At 55.8% G+C, this 27494-nt stretch overlaps 9 protein-coding genes across 9 annotated transcripts; 7 read left to right on the forward strand and 2 right to left on the reverse strand.

The window, feature by feature from the left end:
- Positions 1 to 554: 554 nt before the first annotated feature.
- Positions 555 to 5675, forward strand: GCG54_00015082 (uncharacterized protein; the record flags this gene model as incomplete). The annotated part of the gene is made up of 3 exons (XM_045414897.1): positions 555 to 636; positions 697 to 1632; positions 1873 to 5675. The coding sequence occupies 3 exons, from the start codon at positions 555 to 557 to the stop codon at positions 5673 to 5675; spliced, it is 4821 nt and encodes a 1606-aa protein (XP_045261019.1).
- Positions 5676 to 6099: 424 nt separating this feature from the next.
- Positions 6100 to 7307, reverse strand: GCG54_00015083 (uncharacterized protein; the record flags this gene model as incomplete). The annotated part of the gene is made up of 2 exons (XM_045414898.1): positions 6100 to 6924; positions 6975 to 7307. The coding sequence occupies 2 exons, from the start codon at positions 7305 to 7307 to the stop codon at positions 6100 to 6102; spliced, it is 1158 nt and encodes a 385-aa protein (XP_045261020.1).
- A 3284-nt stretch (positions 7308 to 10591) lies between these two features.
- GCG54_00015084 (uncharacterized protein) lies at positions 10592 to 11660 on the reverse strand (the record flags this gene model as incomplete). Its single annotated transcript, XM_045414899.1, has 2 exons — positions 10592 to 11581; positions 11640 to 11660. 2 exons carry the CDS (start codon positions 11658 to 11660, stop codon positions 10592 to 10594), a joined length of 1011 nt encoding a protein of 336 aa, XP_045261021.1.
- Positions 11661 to 13387: 1727 nt separating this feature from the next.
- Positions 13388 to 14240, forward strand: GCG54_00015085 (uncharacterized protein; the record flags this gene model as incomplete). The annotated part of the gene is made up of 2 exons (XM_045414900.1): positions 13388 to 13589; positions 13876 to 14240. Coding segments are annotated over 2 exons (567 nt in total), but the record flags the coding sequence as incomplete, so codon positions are not given.
- A 993-nt stretch (positions 14241 to 15233) lies between these two features.
- GCG54_00015086 (uncharacterized protein) lies at positions 15234 to 15599 on the forward strand (the record flags this gene model as incomplete). Its single annotated transcript, XM_045414901.1, has 1 exon — positions 15234 to 15599. The coding sequence occupies one exon, from the start codon at positions 15234 to 15236 to the stop codon at positions 15597 to 15599; it is 366 nt and encodes a 121-aa protein (XP_045261023.1).
- Positions 15600 to 17814: 2215 nt separating this feature from the next.
- On the forward strand, positions 17815 to 18157 carry GCG54_00015087 (uncharacterized protein; the record flags this gene model as incomplete). Its single annotated transcript, XM_045414902.1, is given in 2 exon segments — positions 17815 to 18004; positions 18015 to 18157. Coding segments are annotated over 2 exon segments (333 nt in total), but the record flags the coding sequence as incomplete, so codon positions are not given.
- A 340-nt stretch (positions 18158 to 18497) lies between these two features.
- Positions 18498 to 19751, forward strand: GCG54_00015088 (uncharacterized protein; the record flags this gene model as incomplete). Its single annotated transcript, XM_045414903.1, has 1 exon — positions 18498 to 19751. One exon carries the CDS (start codon positions 18498 to 18500, stop codon positions 19749 to 19751), a length of 1254 nt encoding a protein of 417 aa, XP_045261025.1.
- Positions 19752 to 20817: 1066 nt separating this feature from the next.
- GCG54_00015089 (uncharacterized protein) lies at positions 20818 to 24836 on the forward strand (the record flags this gene model as incomplete). Its single annotated transcript, XM_045414904.1, has 3 exons — positions 20818 to 20890; positions 20943 to 24478; positions 24537 to 24836. 3 exons carry the CDS (start codon positions 20818 to 20820, stop codon positions 24834 to 24836), a joined length of 3909 nt encoding a protein of 1302 aa, XP_045261026.1.
- Positions 24837 to 27015: 2179 nt separating this feature from the next.
- GCG54_00015090 (uncharacterized protein) lies at positions 27016 to 27266 on the forward strand (the record flags this gene model as incomplete). Its single annotated transcript, XM_045414905.1, has 2 exons — positions 27016 to 27147; positions 27198 to 27266. 2 exons carry the CDS (start codon positions 27016 to 27018, stop codon positions 27264 to 27266), a joined length of 201 nt encoding a protein of 66 aa, XP_045261027.1.
- Positions 27267 to 27494: the final 228 nt, after the last annotated feature.

Below are 27494 nucleotides of genomic sequence, written 5' to 3' on the forward strand. Positions count from 1 at the left end.
CACGTACATGCTTTTAGTGGTACCATCATCGTCGGTAACGATGGACTTCCATGTAGACAAGGTCACCCGGTGACTACCTCATAAGAGATTAAAATGGAAAGGTTTGGGAAAAGAAGCAACTCACGGCAGATTATAAAATATCTGAATATTCATGATTTTGGTATCTTTTTTTATCGTCCCTGGGAAAAGATCGATTTGAAGGACTGTATCTGGAAACTTTTAAGATAAGCCGTCCTCACCTAACGCCTAGGTCTCACCTTTCCCAGTGAATGAGGTGAAGGGTTTTTCATCTTACTCCTAAGGTGAAAGAAGGGTGAAAAAAGCCTCTCCCAGCCTACTTCCTGCCTTTCTGGATATTGAAATTTCACCTCAGCTGGGACTCCTCCCACAAAACTGGATCTAAGGCCCTTCCTCACCTTTCCTCCCTCTTCTTCTTCCACCACAACCTTTCATAAACAACTTCACCCCTCCTCAACTTCCTTTTTATTCCACCAATACCACTATCTTCCTCTCTTACCCGACTTCACCAGCTGATCAACAATACTCGAAACACAATGGCTGCTCCCAGTCACAACCGGCTGGAGGCAGCCCTCTGGGCATTACTCTTATCCCAGTTCTTTCTCTTGGGATTCGCGCGTGAGTCTCATTCCCGTTCCCATGGCTGAGAAACAAAGACCTGCTAACAGTTGTTCACAGAAGTCGAGGCAAACCCAGCTGCGATGGACTGCATCAAGACAACCCGCTTTCCTTTGGTCTACACCACTGTTCTTACAATCTACGCGCCCGCCGATGACCCAGTCACTATTCCCTCACTGCGTCTCCCTGGAACAAGCTCTGTCGACAGCTCAGTCCCTGGCTTCACTCCTATCCCCTTCCCGACCTTCACTTCCAAGGAGTCAACGGATCATGTTGGACTGCCTCCACCTTTGAGCTCCTCGGAATCATTGAGTGTGCCTCCTCCCGTCAGTCTTCCCGGTGCTCCCAGCTTCTCAGCGTCAGAATCTTTGAGCTTGTCTCCTCCCATCAGTCTTCCTGGGTCTCCCAGCTTCTCGGAATCGCTGAGCGTGCCTCCTCCTATCAGTCTCCCCAACGCTCCTAGCTTCTCTGGGTCTTCAAAGTCGTTTTCCTGGAAGTTGCCTCCCGTGGACTCAACAACAAGCCGCCAGCCGATTCCCGTCATCCCAGGCCCTTCTGAGTCTTCCCATACAGTTGTACCGTCGCCCGCTCCTACCGCCTCAAGCACTCTGCCAGTCAACACCGGGGAGCCGACTCCCATCCCTCACGACCCGGAGACAGGCCCCCGCCCGGTCCCCTCTGGTCGCCCAGCTTCTGGCTCCATCGGTCCCTGGTATGCACCTCCAGGAAAATACACGACAGTCTTGCCTCTCATCGCGACGACAACCGAGCCGGATGGAAGCCGCAAGACCGCGAACGTTACATGGCTTTCGATCGACCTCCCTACCTCGACAACCTCAGACGGCATGGTCATTCCCACGGTTGTCCCTGTCTGGAGATGCATCTCCCTCAACCTCTGCAACCCGATCTGCTTGATCCCAGAGATCCAGTGCTACACCTCGCCCGAGAAAGACGACGGTTTCTCCTGGCCTAAAGCCCCTCCCGGGCTTGGCAAAGGTAGCAAAGGGGGCGATGACGACGAAGAAGGAGATGGGGATGGCAATGGTGACGGAGATGGTGACGGAGACGGAGACGACGATGGAGATGATGATGGCGATGGAGATGATGATGGTAACGGAGACGATGATGACGATGGAAATGATGACGACGAAAAGAATCCCGACGACGATGACGACGACGACGAGGAGAAAGAGATCCACAAGAGACTCAACGAGATCCGCATTGACATTGACCTAGACGACGACTTCCTTCTCTGGTTCTTTGGCCGATTCACCTGGAACATTCGCTGGCGTCTCCGTGTCCTTTTCAACTTGGGAACCAACCTGCCCAACTGGCGTATCGGAACCAAGATCCCAAGCTGGCGTTGGGATCTCAACCTTCCCAACTTGCGCCTCGGGACCAACCTACCAACCTGGGGTCGCCTAGTTGGCATCGGACCCATTGGCGGCGGCGGTGGTGGAAACAATCCCAACGAGCCGGAAGACCCCGATAACCCGGAGCCTTCCCAGCCAACGGCTTCTCCTTCGCCTACCTCTTCAGCATCCTCCTACTCTTCGTCTTGCACAGAGTCAATCACCGTTGCCCCCTACTGCACTCGGCCCTGCGTCGTCTCCAAGGTATCCAACCATGTCACAAACACCTGGACCACCAGCTGCGACACCGCCAGATGCTCGACCACGGAGCTCTGCACCAGCGTCCGCACCACCACGACCACGACCTACACCACCAAGAAGCCGAAGGCCACCGGTGCCTGCCGCCCAGGGAAGTGTCCGGCATGCAGTGACAGCAAGGTCAAGCGCAACGACGGCCTCGAGAAGCGCTCGAGTCTCGAGAAGCGCACCATTCCCGAAGACGTCATCGTCCAGAATACCATGACCGGCCCCGAGACGTGGGAGAAGGGCGAGAAGGACTGGTGGGAGAACATGCGCCGCGTCGTCAAGTACTACGGTCCCGGATACCACCAGAGCAGCCCCATCCATGCCGACTCGTCAGCCATATACGAGGACTTTTCCAAGACGTACCCGATGGGAGGCGGCAGCGGACCCGTATGGGGATGCGCGATGGTCGCGGTCTTCTCGCCCACTGGAATCTACACAAACCACATGTGGGAAGTTCCCAACTTCTCGATTCCCGACGAGGACCGAGAGGCTTTCGACACTGACACCTTGAACTACGATGAGGCACACTACTTCCGGCAGAATGTCCACCACTTCCTTCGACATGGCTCCGCCGCCTGGACCGATCAGAAGCAGTACCCGGCCCTTCGACACCTCGTCGAGGTCGGAGACAAGCTCGACCCAAAGAACACCCAGTTCTACAGGGTGATCCTCTTCGTTCCGATCGATGTCAGCGGTAACATGGTGTATCCTCGGGCTAACCAAGAGATCATTGACCTCCTCACCGGAAGACTCATTGGCATCGACAAGAAGCACATCACCATTTATGGCTACAAGCGTCGCAAGGAGCTCGGCGAGGACCACCACCACGACGAAGGCAAGACTCCTCCCCCTGAGTTCCGTCAAGCGGAGCCCTGGCACGGTCTTCTCTCCTGGATGTACACCCCCAAGGGAGCGAGTGGGAAGAGAGAGCTCGTCGTTCGCTTCGAGAGAGACATCATACATCGCGAGACTTGGTGCGGCGATGGACTCATTGCGGCGCCTGACAGTATGCATGTTGACAAGCACTCTACTTCTTTGATTTCCAAGCGACAAGACGACACCTGCCCCGTATCTCAGTTCTGCATGCTCAAGAAAAACTGCGGTTCGTGCGGCGGCTCTTCCAGCAAAGAACCCCAGAAACGCGACCCCTGGCCGGAACAGGTCCCAACACCCGACGAGGTGTATCTCACCAATGATGACCAAATGGTCCAGCCCGAGGACTCGCCTGAGGGAGAGCTGAAGTGGTGGCAGTCGATGCGAAACGTCATCGACCAGTTCGGTCCAGGTTTTGGCGGACCTCCTGATAGCTGGCCCTGCGAAGAGGACGAATACCCGAGGCCTTGGGCGACCAGCGAGATCACCTTCTTTGACCGGGAGAAGTATACTGATATTTCTGTTGAGAGACCTCGTTTCGGTGGTTCGGGCCCTGTCTGGGGCTGCTCCATGCTCATCGTCGTGTCCCCGAAAGCCGTCTGGACCAGCCACTTCTGGGAAGTTCCTGGGCACACGAGAGGAGAAGAAGATGCTGACAGCGCGTGGCTCCAAGAGGCGTACCCCTTGCCTACGGAGCAGTACTTGAAAGAAGACATCATCGACCACCTTGGGACCGGTAACTTCCGAGGAAACAAACGTTCTCTGACCGCGAACCCTTTGGATGAACACGAGAACCCGGGGCTTGCCCAATACTTTCAGCCCGGCGGGCCGTTCAACGTGCAGGAGATGGACTTTGTCAAGGCTTTCATCGTCTCCCGAGGGTCTCTCCCTCCGTTCCCTGAGGACGTGATGATGCATCACAGCGTCGTTGTCCAGATAAAGGAGAAGCTCCTCCTCGACTTTGGGCTGTCCATTGACGAGATGTTGAATATCGCGTATCGCCCGCACTTCGAGAGCGACCTTGGCAAGTCGAGGGAAGATCACCCCGAATGGGGTGTGTTTTCTTGGGAGTACCATCCGCACGACGACAGCATGGATCTTGGCATTGGCTTCAAAGCCTTGAGGCTGCGATGGGAGAAGAAGGTTGTGTGGGAGAACTTATGGTGTGGTGATGGCCACCGGATTGTGCCGCCCTCAGACGATGACCTGTTCTGGCCGCCTCTTCCGCCAATTGATCCCGAGGCCGCTGGAGGAGACCCCATGATGGAAGGCCGACAAAAGACCGCTCCCGCTTGCAAGATCCCAGCGAAGCTGACACCCTCATCCTCGATGACGTTCACACGCACCCCAGTTGCTCTGCCGCTGCCGACCGCGTCTTGCGTCGTGAACTCTGAGTGCGGCTCCCTCAGCTGTCCCGACAACCGACAAGCAGTGTGCTTCTTCGACCACTGTCGATGTGTTATCAAGGAGAGAAACGACAACATCACAGTCACCTCAAGCCTCACCAATGCCCGCACCAGCGCCTGGTCGACCCGCGTCACCTCCCTGAACACCACAACCAGCTTCCCCCTGACGGTAGAAACACCCTGGACCGGCACCGAGCCCTTCACGACTGTCGTCCTCTCCGAGTGGGAGCCCATCCCGACCAAGACCATCCCCACTGTCATCCCCCAACCCTCCGGCGCCGGCTCGACATGCGCCTGGGCCAGGAACTGCATCGCCCTGCCCTGCCTCGACGACATGTATCCAGCCTGCGTCAAGCCCGCCAACGGCAATCGCTACGGCTGCTACTGCGTCATGCGGCCCGTCCCCGGCGACGCCTGCGCCGTCGAATCCGAGTGCAACGAGATGCGCTGCCCCGAGCACCACTTCCCCTCGTGCTCCCTGCAAGGCAAATGCCGCTGCGAGCCCATCCCTCGGGAGGTCGGCGCCGCGTGCAAGCTCGACTCCCACTGCGCCGGCCTCATGTCGTGCAACATCGTGCAGTCCGGCTTCTGCAACGGCGGCAGCTGCGAGTGCGCCATCAAGTTCACCGACGACACCGGCTGCGCCAAGCACGGGGACTGCACCTACGTCCTCCGCAACAACGAAACGCACCCGTACAAGACGTGCTCGCGCGAGAACACGTGCGAGCTCACCGCCTCTGAGCCGTTCCACCGCCCTGAGCGCGCCGGCGAGGTGTGCAAGGAGTCCAAGGAGTGCGTCGGCATCGCCTGCGACCGGCACAGCGACCGCAAGGTCTGCGAGGGCGGTAAGTGCGCGTGCAAGCCGTGGCGGTGCGATACCCACGCCAGCTGCTCCGGCGAGTTCGGCCCTGCGAGCTGCGCCTCCGCAAATAATGTCATGTGCTGGGATGGGGAATGTCATTGCCAGCATTGCATGATTGCGCTTGAGGATGTGAAGGAGTGCGAGGCGAACAAGGAGTGTGCGAAGAACTGCTGCGGACAGCGGGTTGGCGAGGTCTCGGTTTGTCGCGACAAGAAGTGCGCGTGTATTTCCTCGTTGTGACGGAGAGGCGGATTTGGCTTCGCTTCATGAGTTTTTGGCGATTGGTTCTAGATACCCGGATGCCTTCAATAAGCTCTAATAGAGAACTTGGAAAAGGAGATTGGTCTTTGCGATAGATTTGGACGTTGAGGCATGTTCATAGATGCATAGACAAATGATAAACGGTCTCTACGATTCATCGAGCTTGATCGTGATATTTAATTGAGTGCAAAAGCTACATGACTGTCGCTGGAGATATGAGTATTCGATGCGGGAGTGTTTTCATTACTAAATAAAGTCGTAAACCCATGTACAGAGACAAAGCTTATGCCCCCTCCAATCCCTAAACGCCATCCCTTTTCGTTCATCAGGCCGTAATCCATGTTCTTTAATCCATCGCTAGCAATGATTCAGGGTATCAGAGAATCTACTGCCGCAAGCGCACTCAGGGGTTCAGCCCAGAGCTCGCCGCACTCTCTCCAACCTGCACCTCTTCTTCGGGAACGCCAACAGCAACGCTGCTTGCAACACTCATGGTTGTCAGAGACCTCTCCCTCTCACCACCAGGACGCTCGCGACGAGCGACCACAGCTGCGCCGCTGGGAGCCGGCAGACCCACACCAGCTCCTCCCGTAGTCAGACTGCTGACACTCTCACTCCTCTCTCGGCTTACGTTGGCGCTCTTCTCCCTAACCAACTTCTCCAACTCGCGAATACGCTGCTTCAATGCCTCGTTCTCCTGCTTGGCAACCTCCAACTCCTGTCGGTGGAGTGCAGTCTCCTCATATCTTGAAGTGGCTGGCATCATACCCGGCGACAGCTGTGACTCACTCCCAGGAGTAGCAGCTATGGAAGTGCTTCCAGTAGCCTGGTGAGGCAGACGCTGCTGCTGGAAGTACGTCATGCCGCTGGCGTGGGGATCCAGATGCTGCTGCGAGTGGGCTGGCGAGGAAGACAAGCTGTGGCGTGAGGCAATGCTATCCTGGCGCACGGGGTTCGAGGGGCGTGGGATCGGGATGGAGGTCGTGGACACGGAGGCCGAGCCGGCGATCGCGGTCTGGCTGCGCGTACTAGCGTTTGAGGCGGTGCGATGGTGCCGGCGGGAGCTGTTAGATGGTACCGCGGGGGTGGAGAAGGCAGCACCGGAGAGGAGGTGGGTGTCGGCGGGTGCTTCGGTAGTGTTCGATGCAGATGTTGAGGATGCGTTGGAGACGACAGAGGCGTTTTGTGCGGTGCGGAGGAGTTGGAGTTCGCGGGTCAAGCGGTTTACCTAATGGTCTGTTAGGTGGAAGCGGTGATGGGGAATGTAGCACGACGTACGACTGCCTCTTGCTCCTTCTCGAGCTGCATATGAAGATCGGAGGCGGTCATGGGACGCGGATGACGGATGGGGCCCGGCCCGGAGACGCTGGGTTCAGGCGCGACCGGAGGAGACGTCGCTGCCGGGGCCATCGTCGGCGATGGGAGAGAGGGGTTCGAGGTACTCGGGTTGTTGACCGTGTTCTGGTTCGAAGGAAGGATGTTTAGGGAAGGCGACTCTGACGATGCGGGCACAGGAGGAGGCGGCATCTGGTGAGATATCTGGTTCGATGAAGAGCGCCGAGAGGCATTGACGGGATGTGGTGAAGCGGGGACGGTGTTGAGATCAGGCATTGTGGATGTTGAAAGCGACTGCGGTGATGTCGATGATGTTTGCTTGGTTCTCGAAGTTGAGGCAAAGACGAAGGTTTTGTTTGGGTGCTGTGTTGCCTGATGTTGTTGACAATGTTGCCAGACGCGTGGTTGTTTGTTTGGCCTCGATCAACACGCCATAAATCGTCCAATCTGAGTTTGACGGGGTTGTTTACCTGTAGGGTTGCTTGATCTGGAGCTCCGTCATGCTTCATGCTTCATGCGTCCTTCCCCCACTTGAGCACGGGTGATAAGGCCAGCCACAACCCCGCTTCTGCTTCCGCCACAGCCGCCACGACTTTTTGTTATCTTATCAGACCAAGTCTTATCGATAATGCCGCACGGGTCTCAAGATTATCCGCTGCCGACCTTGGTGATTAGGTAAGGCTTTCCAGCGGGACGGGATGGCATTTCTCCTTCCCTGCACGTGCCGCAGGTTCCATTGCTCCCTGTTGCACGCATCTAACACAACCGCCCCCGATCTCGACCACGCCCTCGATCCGACGTTGTATTGCCGTGGTGCAAAGTTTATGCTAGCAGGTGTCACAAATCCCATCTCCGCGAAAGCGCTAGCCCTACCGACATGCTTTTCCAAAGTCTGGATTCCCGTGCCAGTACGACGCAGCACCCCAGACACCTAGGTGTTCCTTTGAGCTTGTCCCGACGACAACGAGGCCATCGCCGACAAACGTTCTGCATTCCTGCGACACCTTCGACGGCCTTCCACCATTCGCAAACATTGACGACAGACTGACAGACAGCTGCCAACTCCACTCCTCTTCGTTGCCTGCCGGTGGTGCCGGTGCGGAACGCTCGACAAGCAGCAACAGCCCACCATCACAAAAATAAACGGCATAATCCTGTCATTATTTGTGGGCGAAACACGGATACACGTCGATAACGGAGCCACTCCACCGTTTTGGCTGCAGATCACCCACCGTTTCACCGAATGTGGCTGCTTCCCTAGCGTCGGCGCCACACGGTTCCCCGCCGCGTTCCCCGCTCTTGACGTCGCATGGACCAGCAGCCCCTGGCTCTTCCGTCTGGCCCCCGGTCAGCGACAATCCCAAAGAACAATCCCGACCGTCTTGCCTGCCCGCGGCGGCGCTTTTGCTCCGAACAGACGTCTCGGGGCCCCTGTCCACGCGGCCCCCTGTCCTTCCAGTCTTCAGACGCCTCCATTGCAATCTCTTCCCGCCGCTCATTGCCCTTTGAGCCAACCGTTTGGTCATAGCTCCTGCAATGATCTCGATTCGGCTCGCCTACGGTCTCGCTTGCGGTCACGGTCGTCGCTCGCAATTCCTGTGAGACGGAGCACGGCACACTCGCACACACAAGGCCAGATAAACGTCCAACCGTCGTACAATCCCATTGTTCTGGCACGGTGCTCTTGTCCGCCAGACGTCGTCCGAACAGAGTGAGAGCCTAAACTGCATCCACCCGACTACCATCGTTTTCACTGGGGGAGACGCTTTGTCCAGCGTTTGCTTGGCCGCGATATCACCCCCAAATATGATCGATCGCGGGTACGACGCGGCGGCGGCGAAAAGCGGTACGGAACACGACTCAAAAAGATGGAGCAAAGCTGTCTAGAATCGGGCGGTGGGTCGTCCGTTGCCTTTTTCCCGCTATTACGGATACCGTGGCCGTTTTTCTTCCCCTGGGATTGCCTGCGATCGCCCGCTGTCAACATCACGAGGGAACACCAAAAAACAGGTTTTATTCCCTGCAACCGCTGCCGTGTGGTGGGCACCCGATGAGGCTGAAATGTTTCATCATTGGACCTCGACCGCAGTGGCACTTCACTCTGACTGCATTGTGATGCTGCACTCGGCCGATTCTCGCGGATCACGCACCGGGATGGGTGGGCTGCCGCGGAAACCTGACAATGACGATACTCTTGGGCAGAAGTCCACGAGCACTGATGCCGCACCAGCCACACCTTCACCTCTGCAGAGAGCCGATGCGCGGCAACGTACCTTGACGAAGAGTCGTTAGGTATCATACGGACTCGCCAAAATGCAGTTCGCCGGATACAGCTCCCGGACTTGTCTTCGCTACACTGACCGTTGGACAAGAAGCCAAACGGTCGGAGAACATTCCCAAAATGGATCCAGCTGCATCAAAGAAGAATCAGAGCATTCCAGCAATGATTGCAGCATATCCTGCTTTTCCTACCATGAAATCCAAGAATGGGCTGTGATTTGTACTGTTAAACCGCTTTTACAGTTGGCTCATTTTGTGAGATCAAATTGTCACCTGTCAAGCCACATCGACTCAGTCAGAGGATTGATCATTTGTGTGGGCGCCTAAAATTACACTGGACAAGATCTGATCCGCCGCTAAATCTGACAAGTCCGATCGCTGTGGGAACGGCCACGATTCTCCATACCCATCCGTATCAAACACCATCTTACCGAACTGCCAGAAAAAGGTCTTCAATGAAGCCATGATACAACAAAAGAAACTCGTCACTTATGCGCATTGCACGCTGTGGATTTTTCGCCGTTATGCCGTTGGGGGAATAATCATGATGCCGAACAGTATCTTGCTGAGAAAGAGAAAGTCTGACGAAAATTCGGCGATAACAGGCCGCAGATCAGAGACCCGTTTTCACATCATGTCACTAATCCATGTCGCTATGCAGTTAGCCTTCTGAACAATTTCCTCGAGTGTCTCTTCCGCACGGAAACGAAGCAAGGAAAATGCCCTAGGGGAAAAAAAGAAAAGGAGGCATGTCGGCACTGTGACATCGAATCGAGCAGAATTTCGACGGCTCGAAACACACGGTTCCCGAACGCTGGCTCGGGTCCGAAATGAGGCGCCACGCAGACTCGGTCGCGAACTCTCGCGGGCTGGGATCTGCCAGCCATTTCTTCACCGTTCGCGTGGTGGGCTCCATTACTCCGTAACTGAGTTGTTCGCTGTGGAGAAGACGGAAGCAGGGAACGAGCCTTCAGAATGCTCGAAAGTTTTTTTCTTGCAGCACAGTTCCTGACTCGATTTCAACCGCCGATATTGCGCCCCGCCCGGGTCCCGGAGATCGCATTTGCATGACAGAGTTCTGCGGGAAGGACGAAGCGCACTGGGCAGCACAGGCAGAAAATCCGAGTCGCGTTCGCACCCTCCAGCGTCGAAACGGCCGGAAAAGCATCGTATTCGACACGGACCAAACAATCCGTAAAGCAAAAGGAGCAAAGGAAACAAACTTTCGAAAGATGCTCAGGGGGTATCGCGAAAAGAAAACAAGGGAATATCCGAAAAACTTACAGCAGAGCCAGAGTAAGATCACCATGGATCTTTGCCTTCAACGTGATCTCGATATCGAGGTTCAGATCGAGCCTCAACTTCAGCGGGTTCTTGCCGCCAGCATCGCCGCCGCCTTGCATTTGTTGTTGTTGCTGTTGCATCTGCTGCTGCTGCTGTTGCTGCATCTGCTGCTGGCGGTACATGTCTTCGCCGCCCTGTTGGCGACCGCCGTTGCGTTGCATCATCTGGTTGTTGCGACCGTACGGGTCGTTGTTCTGCGAGTATCCGCGCCGCGGTTGTTGTTTCGTGGTGGTGTAGTTGCCCGCCTGGTCGGACCCCTCACCCTCCTCCCCCTCGTAGTCGTCTTCGTCGTCGTAATCTTCGTCCTGGTCATCGCCAGAGTAGTAGTCGTCATCGTAGACCTCACCATCCTCATCGTCATAGTACTCGCCCTCACCGTCGTCGTCGTAATACTCGCCCTCCTCGTCATCCTGCAGCTCCGTAGGCTCCTCGGCGTCAGCTTCACGCTCAGTATACCCTGATTCACGCGAACGCACCTTGGCGGGCTCCTGCTCCTTGCCCTTAGCCTCGGGCTTCTTGTCGTTGTCGACGTTGGCCCCTTCCTCGGGCTCATCGTCAACCTGCGCCTGCTGCGCCTTCTGGTCGGGCTTGCTGCCGGGCTTCTGCTCCTCCTCGGGCTTCTTCTCTTCCGTGGAGGCCTTCTTCTCATCGGGCTTGCTCTCCTCGGGCTTCTTGTCGTCTTCTGTTGATGAGGGCGGCTGGTCGAATGGCGACTTTTGCTCCTGTGATTGAGGCTCCTCAGGCTGGGACTCCTCGGTGCTGCCAGCCGCGTTCTCCTCGGCCTTCTTCTCGTTGTTGTTGTTGTTGTCGTCGCCGATATTCTCTGCCGGGTTGCCGAACTCGCCGACGGGCGTGGTGCCCTCCGGCTTCGTCTCCTCGGGCTTGGAACCCTCTCCGCCAGGTGATTGTTGGGCGGCTTGGCCCTTCTACCCACATTTCATCAACAGGTGAATCTTGCATATTGAGCAAACGGCAAAGGCATACCTTGTTCTTGTTCTTGGCCATTGTGTCGTCCATAAATGTGATCTTCCCCTTACAACAAGCTAATTATTTCGCAAACGACACCTGCTCACTCAATGGTACCGTTTCCGAAGTGGGGGACGAGGGGTATCTTTCTCGTGATAGTACGTTGGGGCTGTGGTGGGTGAGGTGTGGTGAGGTGCAAGACGTGTTTGATCAAAAGTGATAAACCTTGGGAACCAAAAGTAGTAAAAGCTACTAACGGGAAAACTACACGAAGGCACACGAACACTTAAATCAGATCCGCGCACGATGAACTGGAGGATATCTTGTTTTCAGTGACAATTACCTCACACCCCTAGGGGGAGTGATACCCAGTGATGTAATAGGTGTGGGAAACCGGGGTGGGAGAGCTGAACGGGGACCCGGCTTATGCAGGTAAGGGAAGGGGAATGGACTAATTCCTAAACGTGGTGGACTTACACGCCGGCAAGGCATAAGGGAGACAGGCACAGAGAGACAGGACTCGTGGGGACCGTGAAGCAGCCAGAGGCCAAACACAAACCCCGTCGGTGTGATATCACTTGATACCATATTCGGTGGAGGGGGGGAACGTGTGTGATTCTCGAGAACAGGATTCCTCCCTATCCGAACGCCCTCGATCGACAGGGTCCTGAGGTGTTGACAAGGTGAGCAAGAAAAAAGGGATCAAAGAGGTGACGTCGATGAGCATGAAGCTCTGCCTGCCTCTGATTCTCGCCGAGCGACGAATCATCAATGCGAATGGGGGAGTCTGCGGCCTTACTTCCGGGCGGGAAGAGCTGATACGGGGGCCCAGCAGAGCACATCCTTGTCGAGGAGTTGGGGGAACACGCCGAGATGTGTGTAAGTCACTGGCAGTAGCCGAACCAACAGCACCGAAAAAAGGCAGCAAAGGAGAGCGGTTGAAGCTCGAAGGGGTTGAACCGAGAAGATGACGTAGGACAGGGTGTGCAGTTAAACACACCCAACCTCATCCACTCGCACGCGCAGTGACAAAATGTGACAAGTAAATCAGACGGCGACCCAGTGATACGCGCAAAACAGAACGGTCTAGACACTCATCTCGGTGGAGACCGTTGCGCATGCGTGGGTATGTATCCTCCTGGCGTGCTGGCCGGTACCGATTCTGAGGTGGTGGGTGGGTGTGGGCTGACCCCAGACATGGATGGAGAAGGGGAGGGGGGTGTTCCCGAAACGGGCATCTCGATCCCAGGAGAGCAGTCCCGGCGAATCGAAACACCAGACGGACGACAAGAAAAAACAAAGATTCTGGTATATGCATGCTGGGGAGGCATATGATGACCACACACGAACCCCTCTGTAGAAGCCACGCGGAATTTCTGCCTGTCGCAGGCCGCCCCGCGCTTCTTTTTTCCATGGGATATTCGCTAAAACCTGTTTCCTCAAATCTCGAACAGCTCTTTTCGTCGTCCGCGCGCAAATCTGCCGTCTTGTTGAGGAAGCTCGGCAGCGAGCGTAAATCAGAAAAAAACTTGTCTTTCCACAAGTCGATAGTCGATCAGCTCGAAATCCCGGTCGAAGGCCCCCCTTGCCTCGCCTCCCCGCGGTTCACACGGTTTTGACACGTCCGAGTCCCGAGAGAGAGGGAGAGTCAGTCCAAGGTGCCCGCTCCTCTGGTTGTTGGACAGTCTCCATCTCCCACGCGGAACCAATCCATTCCCCTCCTCTCCTCGTCTCTCTGTTTCCTCCAGACCCTCCTCTCTGCGTAGAGGAAAAGTTTTCGAAACATGGTCATCGGCTTACTCACCATTGCCGCCATCCCCACAGTCATCGGCACCGGGCAGGCCGTCAGCGCGCAGAAGAAGCAGAATGCCGCCGCCAAAGAGCAGGCCAAGTTCAGCCTCACGGCGACCATGACCATCGACGGCAAGCGGGAAGAAGCGCCCTGCGTCCTCGTCGACAACAAGGCAAGTTTGTTCTCGTTCTTTGCAACCCTCTTGCGTATCATCTCGTCAATCATCTGCAAGGTGCACTTGCAACTTGCTTTTTTGTCTCTTTTCCCACCGTTGGGAACGGGGGAGGGGCGCGTCTCTGTTCACACCCACCCACACACCAGCCTTCACACGACTTACACACTAGTCGCACACATCCACAATCGCACATCCCATCCACAATAGTAAACTAACATGCAGTCTTTCTTTACCCCAGCTCTGGATAAACCATAGCATGGCTCCAGCGGCGGGACACAAGTTTTCAGGGTACTACTTCAATTACCCCTCCGAAGAGAACTACCGCGGGCTGGTATCAACCATCTCGGAAGATCCGCCGATGCTGAACTGGATCTATGTCGACGCCGATACCCGAGCCGTTCGGCACGGAGGTCGTAAAGACACAATCGGCCACGTCATAGGACCCTGGGGCTGGACTGAAGATGAGAGGCATCTGATGCTGAGAGGCAGTGGCATGGGGTTTGTGGCTGCCCTCGAAGACGACGGCAGATGGGCGGTGTATTGGGATCCGGACGGGAGGCTGCGGCAAGGGTACGAGCCGGATGAGTGTATAGAGATTGTCCTGCGGCGACAGATGGCGCTAGGCATTGAGAGCGCATATGTTCGAGATTGAATAATAGCTAGGCCTCTTTTTCCGGATGGTGGTGAATACCGCAGAAGCCAGAAAGGGGGAGGGGTGTGTATTGAAAGAAGACGCTGGGAGAAACCAGAAACCTGGAGGAGCCTTCTGGCAGCATGTGCGAATAGACCAACGACGCACAGCACGGTTCCTTCGAGGTTTCTGCACAGCTTGGATGGATTTGGCATAGTTGGTATCTGTAACCCGTGAACCCGTACTCCGTCAGTGCGAAAAACCACAATGCCTGTCAAGCCTAGCTTGCGAGGCACCGAGGAAGGCGCAAAACTGACTTACGAGAAGCTTGTTTGATGGCAGAGAATAGAGTAATGGTGCGTCATGCCTGCATTGGCAATGTGATGACCCTCGAGCCCGTGGTGTGAGCATGATTGGGCTGTAGCCTGCAGTAAGGCTTTGCGATGCAAATCCGAGAGAAAAGCGACAGGGATTCTCGACACCCTCTTCCAATCAAAGGTTTCTGGGATGAGTGACTGACTGTGGTGGAGAGTAGAATGGACTCGGCGCCAGAGCAGATCGGGACCGCTCATCGAGAGCATGAGACAGGTCCAACCGCCCCAGCAGCCCCATTGATTCCGCCCCCCCTCCGCATGCCGCTTGGCCCTCCTTCAACGTCATTTCGGTCCAGAACACCTCGAGACTCGAGTGGTGTGACGCAAAAAGTTGAAGGGGTGAAAACATCTACCGTGGAAATCCTGGGTCCCCCAGGGTCCAACATGATCTCATCGGCCGAAGAGGGTGTAAGCTTTACATCCTGTTTTGACTGCTTCCGGATACTGTCCGGAATCAGTTATATGTTGCACCCTCATCCGCGACTCATCGATCGAGGAGAACTTTGAAGAAGCACTCACAAACCTCCGCATATAATCCAGAGCCCTTAATTCCTCAGTTTCCCATCCCATACCGACGGGAAGAAGAGAGCCCATTAGACCATTTTCGAACTTCCATCAACAAGCCATCCAGACCGTCAACATGTCTTCCCCCCGCGAGAAGAACAACACCAAGTACGCCTCCGACGAGGAAACCTCCGAGGACACCCAGCAGCAGGAGCAGCCTCAGCGCCGCCAGCGCCGCCAGGGCAACAGGCAAATGCAGCGCCGCCAACAGGGCGGCCCTCTCGGCGGCCTTGGAGGAGGTAACCCTACCGAGGCTGTTCAGGGCGTCACCGGTGGTGTTCAGAACACACTAGGCAACGTCGCTGGCGGTGCTCTGCAACAAGGCGGCGGCGGTGGTGGTGACAAGAGCGACACCCTGAGGTTGCGTCTCGATCTCAACCTCGATATCGAAATCACGCTGAAGGCGCGCATTCACGGTGACCTTGAGCTTGCCCTCTTGTAAGTACTGACCTTTTTCCTTACCCTCAGTTGCGGCCCCCTCTATCTCGTCAGACTATCCCGTTCCGTCCTATTTTCTTACCGAGACAAGGACGGGCTAGTTAGGCCAAGTTCATAATGGGCTAATGGGCTTTTCCTCGTCTTTTAATCAGGAACTGAGAGGCGTTTTCTCCAGGGACAAATCTTAAAACGGCAATCAACATCTTATCGGTTTTTAAACGGAGTCGCGGGAATACAGTGGGCGAATTTTCGACACAGTTTGCTGGAAAGTGCGGGTTTTCTTTTGTTGACCCTGTCTGCTCGACCGTGAGAGAAAACGGTTGGCCCGCAGACAGGGGGGAGTTGGTGGACGGATGGGATATTGGTATCCATCTGCCGCGTGTATTATGAAAGAATTGTGCATCACCACCATCATGATGAGATATGGACGCTATTTCGGGAAGTTTTTATGGGTATCCTATTCGACGTTAGCCAAAGCATTCTAAACACTTTTAACGAATGGTATTTGATCAAATTACTGTCACATGCGCCATATCACACCGTAAGCAGCCGTGATTGACCACCTGCATGCCCAACTCGTTACCCCCGAATTGACGCTGGCCCTCCGCTGTACAGGTCATGTCAGCGTGTGTAGTTGGTTTCAGCACACCATCTGTGCTCTCAGCCACCCGCTAGTTACACAAGCTCGTGCGGAGAAGGCGAGCCAAACCATGTGTGTTGACAACCGCCGTCAAGCACGCGAAAGGGCGGAATCGGCGGAGACGGTTGCCATTAACCCGTTCGTAGCGCTAATCTCTCTACCGCCTAGCCACTCTGCGTTTCACGCTCTTTTGGTGCCGTTGATCTTATGAATGGGGCGAATCTCCCATACGACTGTGGGGTCGTGTCCACCCACCACCAGCACAATGATCCTGTCCAATCCTCCCCGGGGCTAGTGCCATCGGGAGGCATTAACGGAGGGGGCTGAAGAGCGACTAGCCACACGTTGCGAAATCGACGGTGCTTGAGGCTACTGCGAGTGCTTCCCTCTGTGCCTTGCTTTCGGTGCGCTTTTGCTCCTGGCCCTAGCGTTAGTGTTGTCTGCCCAAGACGACAACTCAACAAGATTGAACCCTCTTGACAGGATCATGTCCGCATCTCAGCTTCAGCCTCTCTAACAGAAGCACTCACCGGAAAACTCAGGAGCAGAAAAGCAAAAAAAACTCTGCAGGTAAAGGTCCGGAAACTCGCAAGCAAACTCTCCAGCCACACCGGCTTCGGCCTTCCTAGACCGTCCAATGTCGACGCGTCGTCGCCGCCACATGATGCGATGTAACTTGGTCAGTGTGCAAAGTGTGCGTGCCTGCCCGTCGCCCAATGTAACGGTGGAACGGCCCCCCTGTTCCCTTATTCCCCACCGCCCATTGCCAATGCAACCCAAGAAGGACCGCATCCACAGTACCGTCTCGACCATCAGCGGCGGGGAACGGAACGGTAGAAACGCTGGTGGCCGTGCAGGGAAACCGTAGCTGAACGGGAAATTCTTGCGTCGCATCCCGGCACACCGGATGAGGCCATCAGCCACTCACATCGGCTTCCGTCCGTTCGCGTGGTGTGTCTCTTAAGCGACTGCCAACCAGTCTCAACCGTCAAGCCACCTGCCGAGGACGTTTTGCGCCGATCGTTCGCTCCCGTCTCATTTCCTTTGTTCTGGGCTCTCGTCGACTCTTTGCCTCTTTGCCATTCATTGCCTCGTCGGGAACACCATCGAGATCAGCACAATAGCCGCCATCCGTTAAGACGCATTCCCCGGTTCGGACACCGTCTGGACAAACTCGAGACGTATCTGAAGGCCTGGTGAAGCTCTCCCGGGCATGAACGCCATACCGAACTTGTGATGAAGCTGATCACCTGCTGAGCCACATCTGAAGTTTACTCGGTTGCCGCCGGTCTCTAGATGTCTGTGGTCGTCTCCAGGCCCTCCGTCAGAGTCTGTGTCGCTGGCTCGAAGCTTCTGCGATCTCTGGGCTGCCATATCCCGGCCGGGATAGCGCTGCAGCCTGCGCAGCTTGCGCAACTGTCCACCTAGTTCTCCGTGCTCTACGCTCCAGCATTCGTCGACGGCTAGCCGTGCGTTCCGTCTGTACAGTAGTTCGAAAAGCAAAAGGCCCAACCACTGAGGAACACGGATACTCGCACAGCTGTTCTGGTTTCGACCAGAAAACAGGCTTTTGCCAGGCGTGTCGGACCTTTTGCCCTCCAATCTCTGCGCTGAGCCGGCGCCTCTTTCGGAGTCTTGTCTCGTTTCCATTCTGCCATCTTCACCACCCGCCAGCGATCCCTCCCACGCTTCCTTCTTCTTGTTGTTCTCCGAAGTACCCGGTGGATACGTTTGCGTGTGTCTGGAGCCAGTGGAGACACCAGATCTCGGTTCGACAAGTACTTGATCCCATCACCCTTGCAAGACATCCTGACAAGGTGAACCGTCGCCCCGTTCGCCAGTTCTGGAACCTCAAGCTGCCCCAGCTGCCCAGCATCTGTCACGGCGGCAGCGTACCCACACTCGATTCATCGTCTTCCTGACGTCACAGCAACAGAACCGACCCCCTTCTGCCTTGCAGACCTGGCACAAGCGCTGCCCGCGTCTCGCACCTGCCAGAGCAGATAAGCCCCGTCCGCGTGAGGTAACTGCTCAAGGGGTGCACCGAGAAACGTACACATCAGCACAGTCTCTCGATCGGAGTCGAGTTCAACGCCTGATTTCCGAAGCAAGGCGATCCTCAGGTGGGTGTCCGTATTCCTTTCCTTCTCTCTGTTGGTCCTGTGCCGGCCATCCTGGCCATGCTCCCCCTCACCTTGAAAGCGAGCCCCAGCTGACGTGCAGTACGATTGCTTGCAGAGGACCTTCTGTGGCCATCCAATAATGACGGCATCCCCTCCTTCTCGGCCGATTCCCCCCACAGCTCACATCGAAGAACCCGAAAGCCCAGCCTCGACGCTGAACACACCGCGGACTCTGCAAAGGGCCGTCCCCGAGAATCCCAAACCCTCGTCGCATACCATGCAGCGTGCCGAGCCCCAAGCTGCATCTGGCGGCGATCCAGACCATACTTCCCGACACGATGAATATGAGGTTGTTGAAGTCGACGACGATGAAGCTGGGGTAGAGGAGGTCCCACGACGCAACGTCCGGCCACCTTTGCCTCGTCTGAATTCGTCGTCGCGAGCGCCTGGCTCGCCAGCTCCACCAGCTGAAACCACTCCTCCGCAACCTCCCCCTCGGCAAAGCAGCAACACAGGCACCCCACAGCCGCAAGGCCAGGGCGGGCCTTATCATTTACAGGGCTCGCGGGAGATACCCATCCCGGTGAGGAAGTCTTCTACGCAGGGACAGAGCGTGCCGAAAGACTCGACGCCATCGTCAGCAGATACAACAAGCAGCCGCACGGATGATGGTACACAAGACTCCAAAGAGTCTAAGGAAACATCAGCTGGGTCATCCAGCCCCAAGGGAAAGGAGCCGGAGGGGAAGAATGCCCCCATCAGGATTCCAAGAATCACACCTGTGGCATCTGGCCTGACTATTCCTCCCAACCTTGCTCAGCTGGCGCATGGGTTGGAAGGAAAGTATGTCGATGAGTTTGGAAACATCCTCGACTGGAACGGACAGGTTCTTGGTCGCGTCGAGGGCGACTTGCCGTCGATGATCGGACGGCCTGTTTCCGTGACTGGCGAGATCCTTAGCGAGGACGGCGAAGTTGTTGGATATGTAGCAGAGAACGACACAATTCCACCGACGCCTCCGTCGCCGAAGCCCATCGAGGGCATGGGCGATGGACTGAAGGTGGACCACATGGGCAACATACTCGATAAGAACAATAACGTTGTCGGCCACTTCGACGGCGCACACTTGGGCAAAGGCATCCAGAAGCCTGGGCAACCAGCAGGCAATGCCTCTGGACAGTCAAACGGCGCGCGCCCAGCGGAGAATGCGCATACCAGCGCGCCCTCTCATGAGAATTGCAGTTGCGGTCGACCTAAACCGTCGTCCGCCCCCAGTCCGTCTGAGGTTTTCATGGACGTGAAGTCGACACATGACGGCATTCAGCTCATTATCAAAATCCCAACTGTATTTAATGGTGGTGGGGTGCCAAATATCCATATTGGAACTGGGTAATATTTGACGGGAATTCTGCGACTGGATGGAGATGTCGATCATGGAGTTCTGGAATGGTTCTATAGATGTTGGCATGCGGCGGCGTTCAGACGGCGGCGAGGCGGGCGTGATAGGCTAGGATCGAGATGTCGTTCCAATGGAAACCGTATTTGGCAATGCAAGGCCTGAATAACGTGCATCTGAGACCCCCGTTGAACCGTCCACTAGTAAGGCTGAAAGGTGGGTGAAATCCAGAACCCCAAATGTGAGCGGGCGCATATTCGCGGCGAGGGAGCTGGTCGATTCCTGAGCGTGGCGAATAAGAGGCTGGCGTGCGTGTTTCGAAGAGCGTCATGACGTTGGTTGTGCATGGGGAAATGCTGCATGGCAGTCCAGCCTTTGCGAACTTCGCAATCCTCATTTGCAAAAGAAAGTGTTGGAGGGCAGAAAGCAGCGTTCGGGGTGTAGCTGGTGGGGGATCTGACGAATGGATGATGCAGAACAGGGAGGGCCCTTGAATGCACTAGCCACACATAACTGGGAAGCTCCAAGATGGAGGCCGGGCGATCTACCCCATAAGCCAATGGCAACTCGCCCGACTGGCAGACTGTCACACCATCTCGCAAGGTGCAGTTGCTTTTCAAAAGTCAACTTGCGTCATGAGACTGGGATGCCAGAGTCTGTCAACCCCTTTCGCGTGCTCGGACGAGTGTGGCTTTGCGTCATGATGGGCGGCAGACGAGCCGACCACCTCTTCCCCATGAAGTCACAGATGTGGCGCGAAGAAGCCAGAGCAGGCCAGAGCTTCGAAGAGCTCCCCAAGCTTGAGCTCCCCTTGACGTAAGGTTGGGTGAGGCCATAGAGCTGGAAACTTGATTTGGTGTGTGAGGATTTCTGGTATAAGACGTCCGACCGGCAGGTGATTGTAGCTTTTTTGACTTTCGACTCTCAATTCAAAGCATTCATCCCATGGGCTACTACATCTTTTCGTATTAGCTACATTATTCCATTTTAACCCACTTACTTACACGCGCAAAAGTTGCCCAACATTTCCGGACTACTGTACCTCAGACACCGAACCGACATCATGGCTGGCGCTGCCTCAAAATCAGGAAGCAGCATGCCTGGTGGATGGGGGAAGGGTGAAGAACAGAAGTCAAGTAAGTTGATCACTTACATGACATGTGAAGAGGCACGACTGACGCGTCTCAGCATACTCAGTTGAGCAAGATATCCAAGACCATGGCGAGAACCTCGTTGCCGGTGTCATCGGCAAGACAGGAGAAGTCGTAGATGAGACCGGCAAGACCGTCGGCAAGGTCACAGAAGGCGAAGCTGGCGATCTCGTCGGCAACGTCGTGACAGCGACCGGAGACATCATCGGAAAGGACGGTGGTGTCATCGGCAAGGCCCTACCTTTGGGCGAGCTCACCGAGAGCGTTGCCGGAGGTGAGAGCAAGGAGGGCGGAAGCTTCAGCATCATGGGCGCTACCAAGGGCGTCAAGGGCATTGTCGACACCGTCGACGGCACTGTTCAGACCGTCAACAGGACATTGCCTCTCGTCGGCGATCTGACGAAGGGCATTGGTCTGGGCGAAGGCCAGGGCGGTGTCCTCGGCGGTGTTACCGGTGGCGATGGCCAGAGTGGTCTCCTCTCAGGCGTCCTCGGCGGCGGTGACGAGAAGTCACAGTCCGGTATTGTCGGTGGCACACTCGGCAGTGTCATCGGCGGCGGCAAGAGCGAGAAGGGCGAGCAATCAGGCCTTCTCGGCGGCGTTTTGGGCGGCACTCAGCCTCTTGAACGCGACGACACCGTCACCGAGAAGGACGAGAAGCTCACCCAGCTCCTCTCCAATAGGCCAGAAGACCCTGAGGACAAGATCTCCCTGACAGAGGACGCCAAGAAGAGCCTTTTCGAGGACAACGACAAGACCTCCGAAGTGGCACCCGTGGATCTCCAGGACTCCGCCCCACAAGAACTGAACGGCAAGCTCACCACTGGAGACAACACCCAATCGGAGACCGAGCCATCTCAAGCTGACAAGACTGAACTTACAGCCCCTTCCACCGTTGGCGACAGATCCCAAGTTCTCGAGGAACTGGAGCCGGAGCCACTCGAAGAAGATGACGCCACCGCGAAGCCCGAGTCCCTCAAGGACGATGCGACAGAGGCCACTGAACAGGCAACCGAGAAGGCCCCCACCGAGGCTGGCACCCAGCAAGAGGACCTTCAATCAAAGGTTCCCGACGACATTGCAACCCTTGATATTCCTGTGTCCCAGATTCCTATGACTCTCAAGAGCGAGCTTCCCGACGATCTCCAGACAGCCGACATCCCCGTCTCTCAGATCCCCTTCGATGCTCAGACGAAGCTTCCCACCGATCTTGTTTCTCAGCTTCCTGACGATCTGAAGACCGTCACATACGAAGACGACGACTTTCAGTCGAAGGTCCCCGATGACATCGCAACCCTCGACATTCCCGTTTCCCAGATCCCCATGACTCTGAAGAGCGAGCTTCCGGAGGATCTCCAGACGGCTGATATCCCCGTCTCCCAAATCCCCTTCGACGCTCAGACGAAGCTCCCTACCGATCTTGTTTCTCAGCTTCCTGATGATCTGAAGACTGTCACCCAGGAAGATGACGACCTCAAGTCACAAGTCCCCGACGATATCGCGACTCTCGACATACCCGTTTCTCAGATCCCCATGACTCTCAAGAGCGAACTCCCCGAGGATCTCCAGACGGCCGACATTCCTGTTTCTCAAATCCCCTTCGACGCCCAAACGAAGCTTCCCACCGACCTTGTCTCCCAACTTCCTGAGGATTTGAAGACTGGCGGCACCAGTGTCACCGACTGGGCCAGAGGTGCCTCTGAAGCGCAGTCCCAAACACAGCTCCCCACGGATGCGCAAACCGGGGACATCCCTGCGTCTCAGCTTCCCGATGAATTGCAGACTGAGACTGGCGAGACTGCAAAGACCGGCGAGACCGGTGTTACCAGGACCGTCAAGGAGGACACCCGTAGTGTTCTGAGCACAATCCGTGACGCTATTCCCACCGACCAGCGCACTGTTACCGTAGCTGGTGACAAGCTTCTGCAACCCTTCGAGAAGTTCCCCGGTGCGGAAATCGACGACGAGGGCAAGGTTATCTTCAACGACGCCTCCATTGGCAGAGTTGCTGAGGGTGACCCTGCTGACCTGGCTGGTCACGTCATCGACGCCGAGGGTAACATTGTCAACGAGCGTGGCAGCATCATTGGCAAGGCCGAGCTGAACACCATCGTTGCCGAGGAGTTGCTCAAGGACACCATCGACTACGGTGTCCTCAAGGGTGCTACTGTCAACAAGGCTGGCAACTTGGTCAACGACAAGGGCGAGGCCATTGGTCGTGTTGTGTCTGGCATTCTGAAGCACCTCGTCGGTCGTAAGGCCAATGAGAAGGGTGAGATCTGGAACGACTCTGGCAAGGTCATCGGCCAGGCTGAGCCTATCCCCGAGACCGAGCGTGAGGGTCTCAGCGAGCCCGCCCCCTTCGAGGATTTCCCTGGCGCTGTTGTCGAGTCTGATGGCAACGTCTACTTCAATGGCGAGATCGTTGGTCGCCTGATTGAGGGTGACCCGAAGAAGCTAAAGGGCAAGAAGGTTGATGACGAAGGTGATGTTCTCGATCGCAGCGGCAATACCATCGGTAAGGCGGAGCGTTGGGAGCCCGAGCCCGAGCCTGAGCCGGAACCGGAAGAGGAGGTTGTTATCGACAAGTCCATCCTTGCTGGCAAGCGCGTCAACAAGGCTGGCAATGTTGTCGACACCAATGGCACCATTTTCGGCCGCATCGTCGAGGGCGATGTCAAGCGTCTCGTCGGTCGCATGTGCGACAAGGACGGAAACGTCCGCAGTGAGTCTGGCGACATCATCGGCAAGGCCGAGCTTGTGCCTGAGGGAGAGCGCGAGGGCTTTAAGGAGGGTCCCTTCGCCGAGCTTCCTGGCTGCACCGTCAACAAGGAGGGCCACGTTGTTACTCCGGGAGGAGACATTGTTGGTCGCTTGATCGAGGGCAACCCTAAGGTTCTCTTTGGCCGTGCCGTTGATGAGGATGGTGACATTCTCGACCGCAACGGCAACCTTCTTGGCAAGGCCGAGCGATGGGAGCCCGAGCCCGAGCCTGAGGTTGAGAAGAAGGTCGGCCCCATGGAAGGCCGCAAGGTCAACCGCAAGGGTGAGGTCGTTGACGAGGATGGCAACATCATCGGCAAGCTGACGACGGGTGAGTTGTCCATCTGTGCCGGCAAGGAGATTGACGGCGACGGTGATGTCGTCGATTCCAAGGGCCGCACCGTCGGACACTGCTCTCTCATCGAGGACATTCCCGAGCCTGAGGTCGAGGAGCCCCAAGAGGACCCCAACGAGGTCAAGGCTCGCGAGCAAGCTGAGGCCGACCGCAAGCTCGCCCAGTCTCTCGGTGCCGTCATCGAGCAGGGTCTTGACCGCATGCGTCCCATCTGCAAGATGATTACGGGAAAGATCGAGAAGGCTGAGCGCACCCCCAAGGAAGAACTTGATGAGGAGCAGCTCGTGAAGGATGTTAAGCCTCTCATCGAGGAGGGTGGCAAGATCCTCAGCGAATTGAACGGCAGTGTCCGCGCCTTGGATCCTGATGGCAGAATCCAGCGCAATGCCAAGCACAAGTCCGGCACTCGTGAGGCTACTCCCGAGGAGCATCACCTTGCTGATGTCTTGAAGGAGGTAAGTTTTCTCATAGCACAGCACACATATTCATGCACAGGTACTGACAAGACTTCAGTTGACTGGCGCCATCACCGAGACGGTCGAGGGAGCCAAGCGCAAGATTGAGGATATGCCTCACGCCAAGAAGGAGCTCAACCCTCTCTGGGGTCTCCTCACGGAGCCTCTTGGCCAGATTCTTGCCGCCGTCGGTCTCCTCCTGGCCGGTGTTCTCAACCTAGTCGGCCGTCTTCTCGGCGGTCTGGGTCTCGGCGGTATCGTCGACGGCCTTCTGGGCACCCTGGGTCTCAACCGCGTGCTTGACGGCCTAGGTCTCGGCAGCTTGACCACCGCCCTTCGTGGTGGCAAGAAGAAATAAGCGATTTTCGGTTACGATGTTATGACTTGAGCGTCGCAGCGTGTTCTCGTCGAAGTTCGTTTAATTGACGCGTGTATTCTCTTTGGAGTTGTATTCGTGTACTTGGTCATTGGATTGGAATGGATTGGATTCGGGAAAAATGAATGGAATCGGTCTTTGTATGAGTAGTAGTAGTAACGATAGCCAGCGACTAATTTGTACGCCCTTTCGTATTCTGAGTTTGTTCGAATTGTTCATGATGAATATTCTTGTCGTCGTCGCCAACTTCGCTCCAACATGATGTTTGAGGTTTGCTTGTGTTTTCGTGTGTTCGTGCCTCTCTTGATATCGGTAGTGGTACTCTTGTGTTGGGGAAAGTAAAAAAGATCGTGGGCACGATGCGGTCCAAGTAAAGTTTTTCCCGAAGGGGGTAGCACCTGAACCCGCAAACAAACAAGAATCGGGCAAGTGCGACGTTGACGGGGAAGTTCAGGCAGGGACAACCAGGCAGGAGCCGTCACCATGCACAACATCGTGTGTGTCCGTGTCTCTTCCTTCCACTTTCTCCTCATCACCCTGATTCACCACGGGCCCTGTGGCTTCCCGTCCTGTCATCCCAGCACCGGCCACGCAGGATTCAAGGATCCAGGTCGACAACATGACACCACTTTCGTCTTGATAAGCGTTGCGCGAGACGTCGGGACTGGCAGAGACACGCCAACGGTCGCATTCTGCAATATCGGGGCCTCGCCCGCGTGCCCTTTCCGGAGCCAACCCCGCGATTTAAACTTTGCCCGCTATTGCGTCCCTTGTCCATAGCGACGCCGAAGACAGCCAAGAACGGGCCCTGTCATCGCAAAGTTCAGGGCTGATCATGATTTTTCGAGACCCTAAAATCCAACTTTTGGCTTCGAATCACCAGAACATCCCGGCCAGGTGTCCAGGGCATGGCAACCCGGAACGGCAACAGCACGTCGTGAGTGTCGGCGACCACGCGAGCGGCTCGGGCTGTAATGTAAATCCTCGATCATCACCGGCCGGTGAACCCACAACGAGAGGATATTTATTGAACCCGCTAGCGATGCCGACCCTGCGTTAGGCATCGCGTCGCTCTCGTTAGCCCGGCACCTGTCGCAGAGAGGCCGATCGCGTTCCTTTGTTAGTGGGCATGTGGCATTCTTTAGCGGACGTGTCGCCGCCGCAAGGCTGATGCACTAGAAACAGGGGCCCCGCCAGCGGGCAGAATCCCGTTTCGTTGCTGCTCACCTGTCCCAAGCGCCTGCATAAACTGCCAGCGAAGCACCCTGCATCGAGATGAATGCGAGTTTGAGAGGACAAGATGTGTATTTTTGCCGTCTTTCGTGTGTCTGCGTGACGATGCTTCCTAAGTTCAAAGGGTTTTATGGCTCATAGAGTCAACAAAACGTAGGAACAGCGAAGATAGCACAGGCAAGAACAATAGTCACAATATCTCTAGATATGTAAAAGACTTCACACGAATTACAGTTACTGCGGCTTGATCAAAATAGGTGATCACATACTAAGACCGCAATAGCGTCTACATCTCTAGAAAACACCTCTGAAATTTCAGAAAATGCACCCGGATTGCACTGATAGAATACATAAACTGGAAATTTCTGGCATCTTGCCAAAGCTGTGTGTCTGCCCTTTGTTATGCTTAGGTAAACCCCAGTGATTATCTGTATCGATAAGAGTGGTTGGAAATTTTATCTTATCGATAGGAATCAACAATCTAATCGATAAAGCTCACCTCCATCTTATCAGGAGCTCACCCACCCACCATCACCCTCTCGCCCTCAACAACCAAACGAAAGGTGACGTCAAGCCCAAGCACCCGCAACGCAATACCCGTATGACGGCATCAACACCACAAACTGATGTCAAACGCCGCAACCAGTGGCAGGCCACTCGGTGCGAGCTTTCCCACCTCTCGGGGCCTCAAACGCCCCATTGACGCAAGAGCTCCTCCTCCTCCTGCTGCTACCGCTGCACCTTACCTAAGATAGCTCCTGCCCCTCTTCCCAACCTTCATGATCTTGCTATATAACGTGAAGACCTCCTGTTCCAGACCTTCTCCCGCCTCCCAAGACAAACGCTTCCAAGACATAACACAGTACAACGGCCGCCTCTGCAAACTACCTACACAAACCCATCACCACCTTAGTAAATCACATCCAAAATGCCTTCCGAAGGTCGCCAGTCTCCCCCTCCCGAGCGCCAGACCGGCGCCCAGCTCAACGACCCTCCCGCCTCTGGCAAGGGGATCGACGACGCCACCAACAAGGAGCAGGTCAACAAGGAACAGCTTGAGGTGAGCTTCCCTCCCATCATTTCCTGATGTCTTCATCTAACCATATCCAGAACCTATCATCCAACCCTAAGGGACCCCTTGATGATGCCGTCAAGGAGAAGTTCGCCAAGACCGAGTAAATAACAAATACCATCATATGAAGGCGTTGGGAATGGGACATCATGAAGGCATGAGAAGCACTGAGATGAAAATCACGATTGTGATGTTGTATCAATAGATTCACAAACCAATGCTAATTGAAAGTGCATTGATTAATTACCTCTGACTCATGGCTTGTGATATCTGTGCATCCATCCCCTCCGTGACAGCTGCCAACGTCGTGCACACGCCTGCTAACTCTTGTGGTC

The sequence above is a fragment of the Colletotrichum gloeosporioides genome, assembly GCF_011800055.1.
Source record: "Colletotrichum gloeosporioides strain Lc1 chromosome Unknown consensus_66, whole genome shotgun sequence".
NCBI classification, from domain to species: Eukaryota; Fungi; Ascomycota; class Sordariomycetes; order Glomerellales; family Glomerellaceae; genus Colletotrichum; species Colletotrichum gloeosporioides.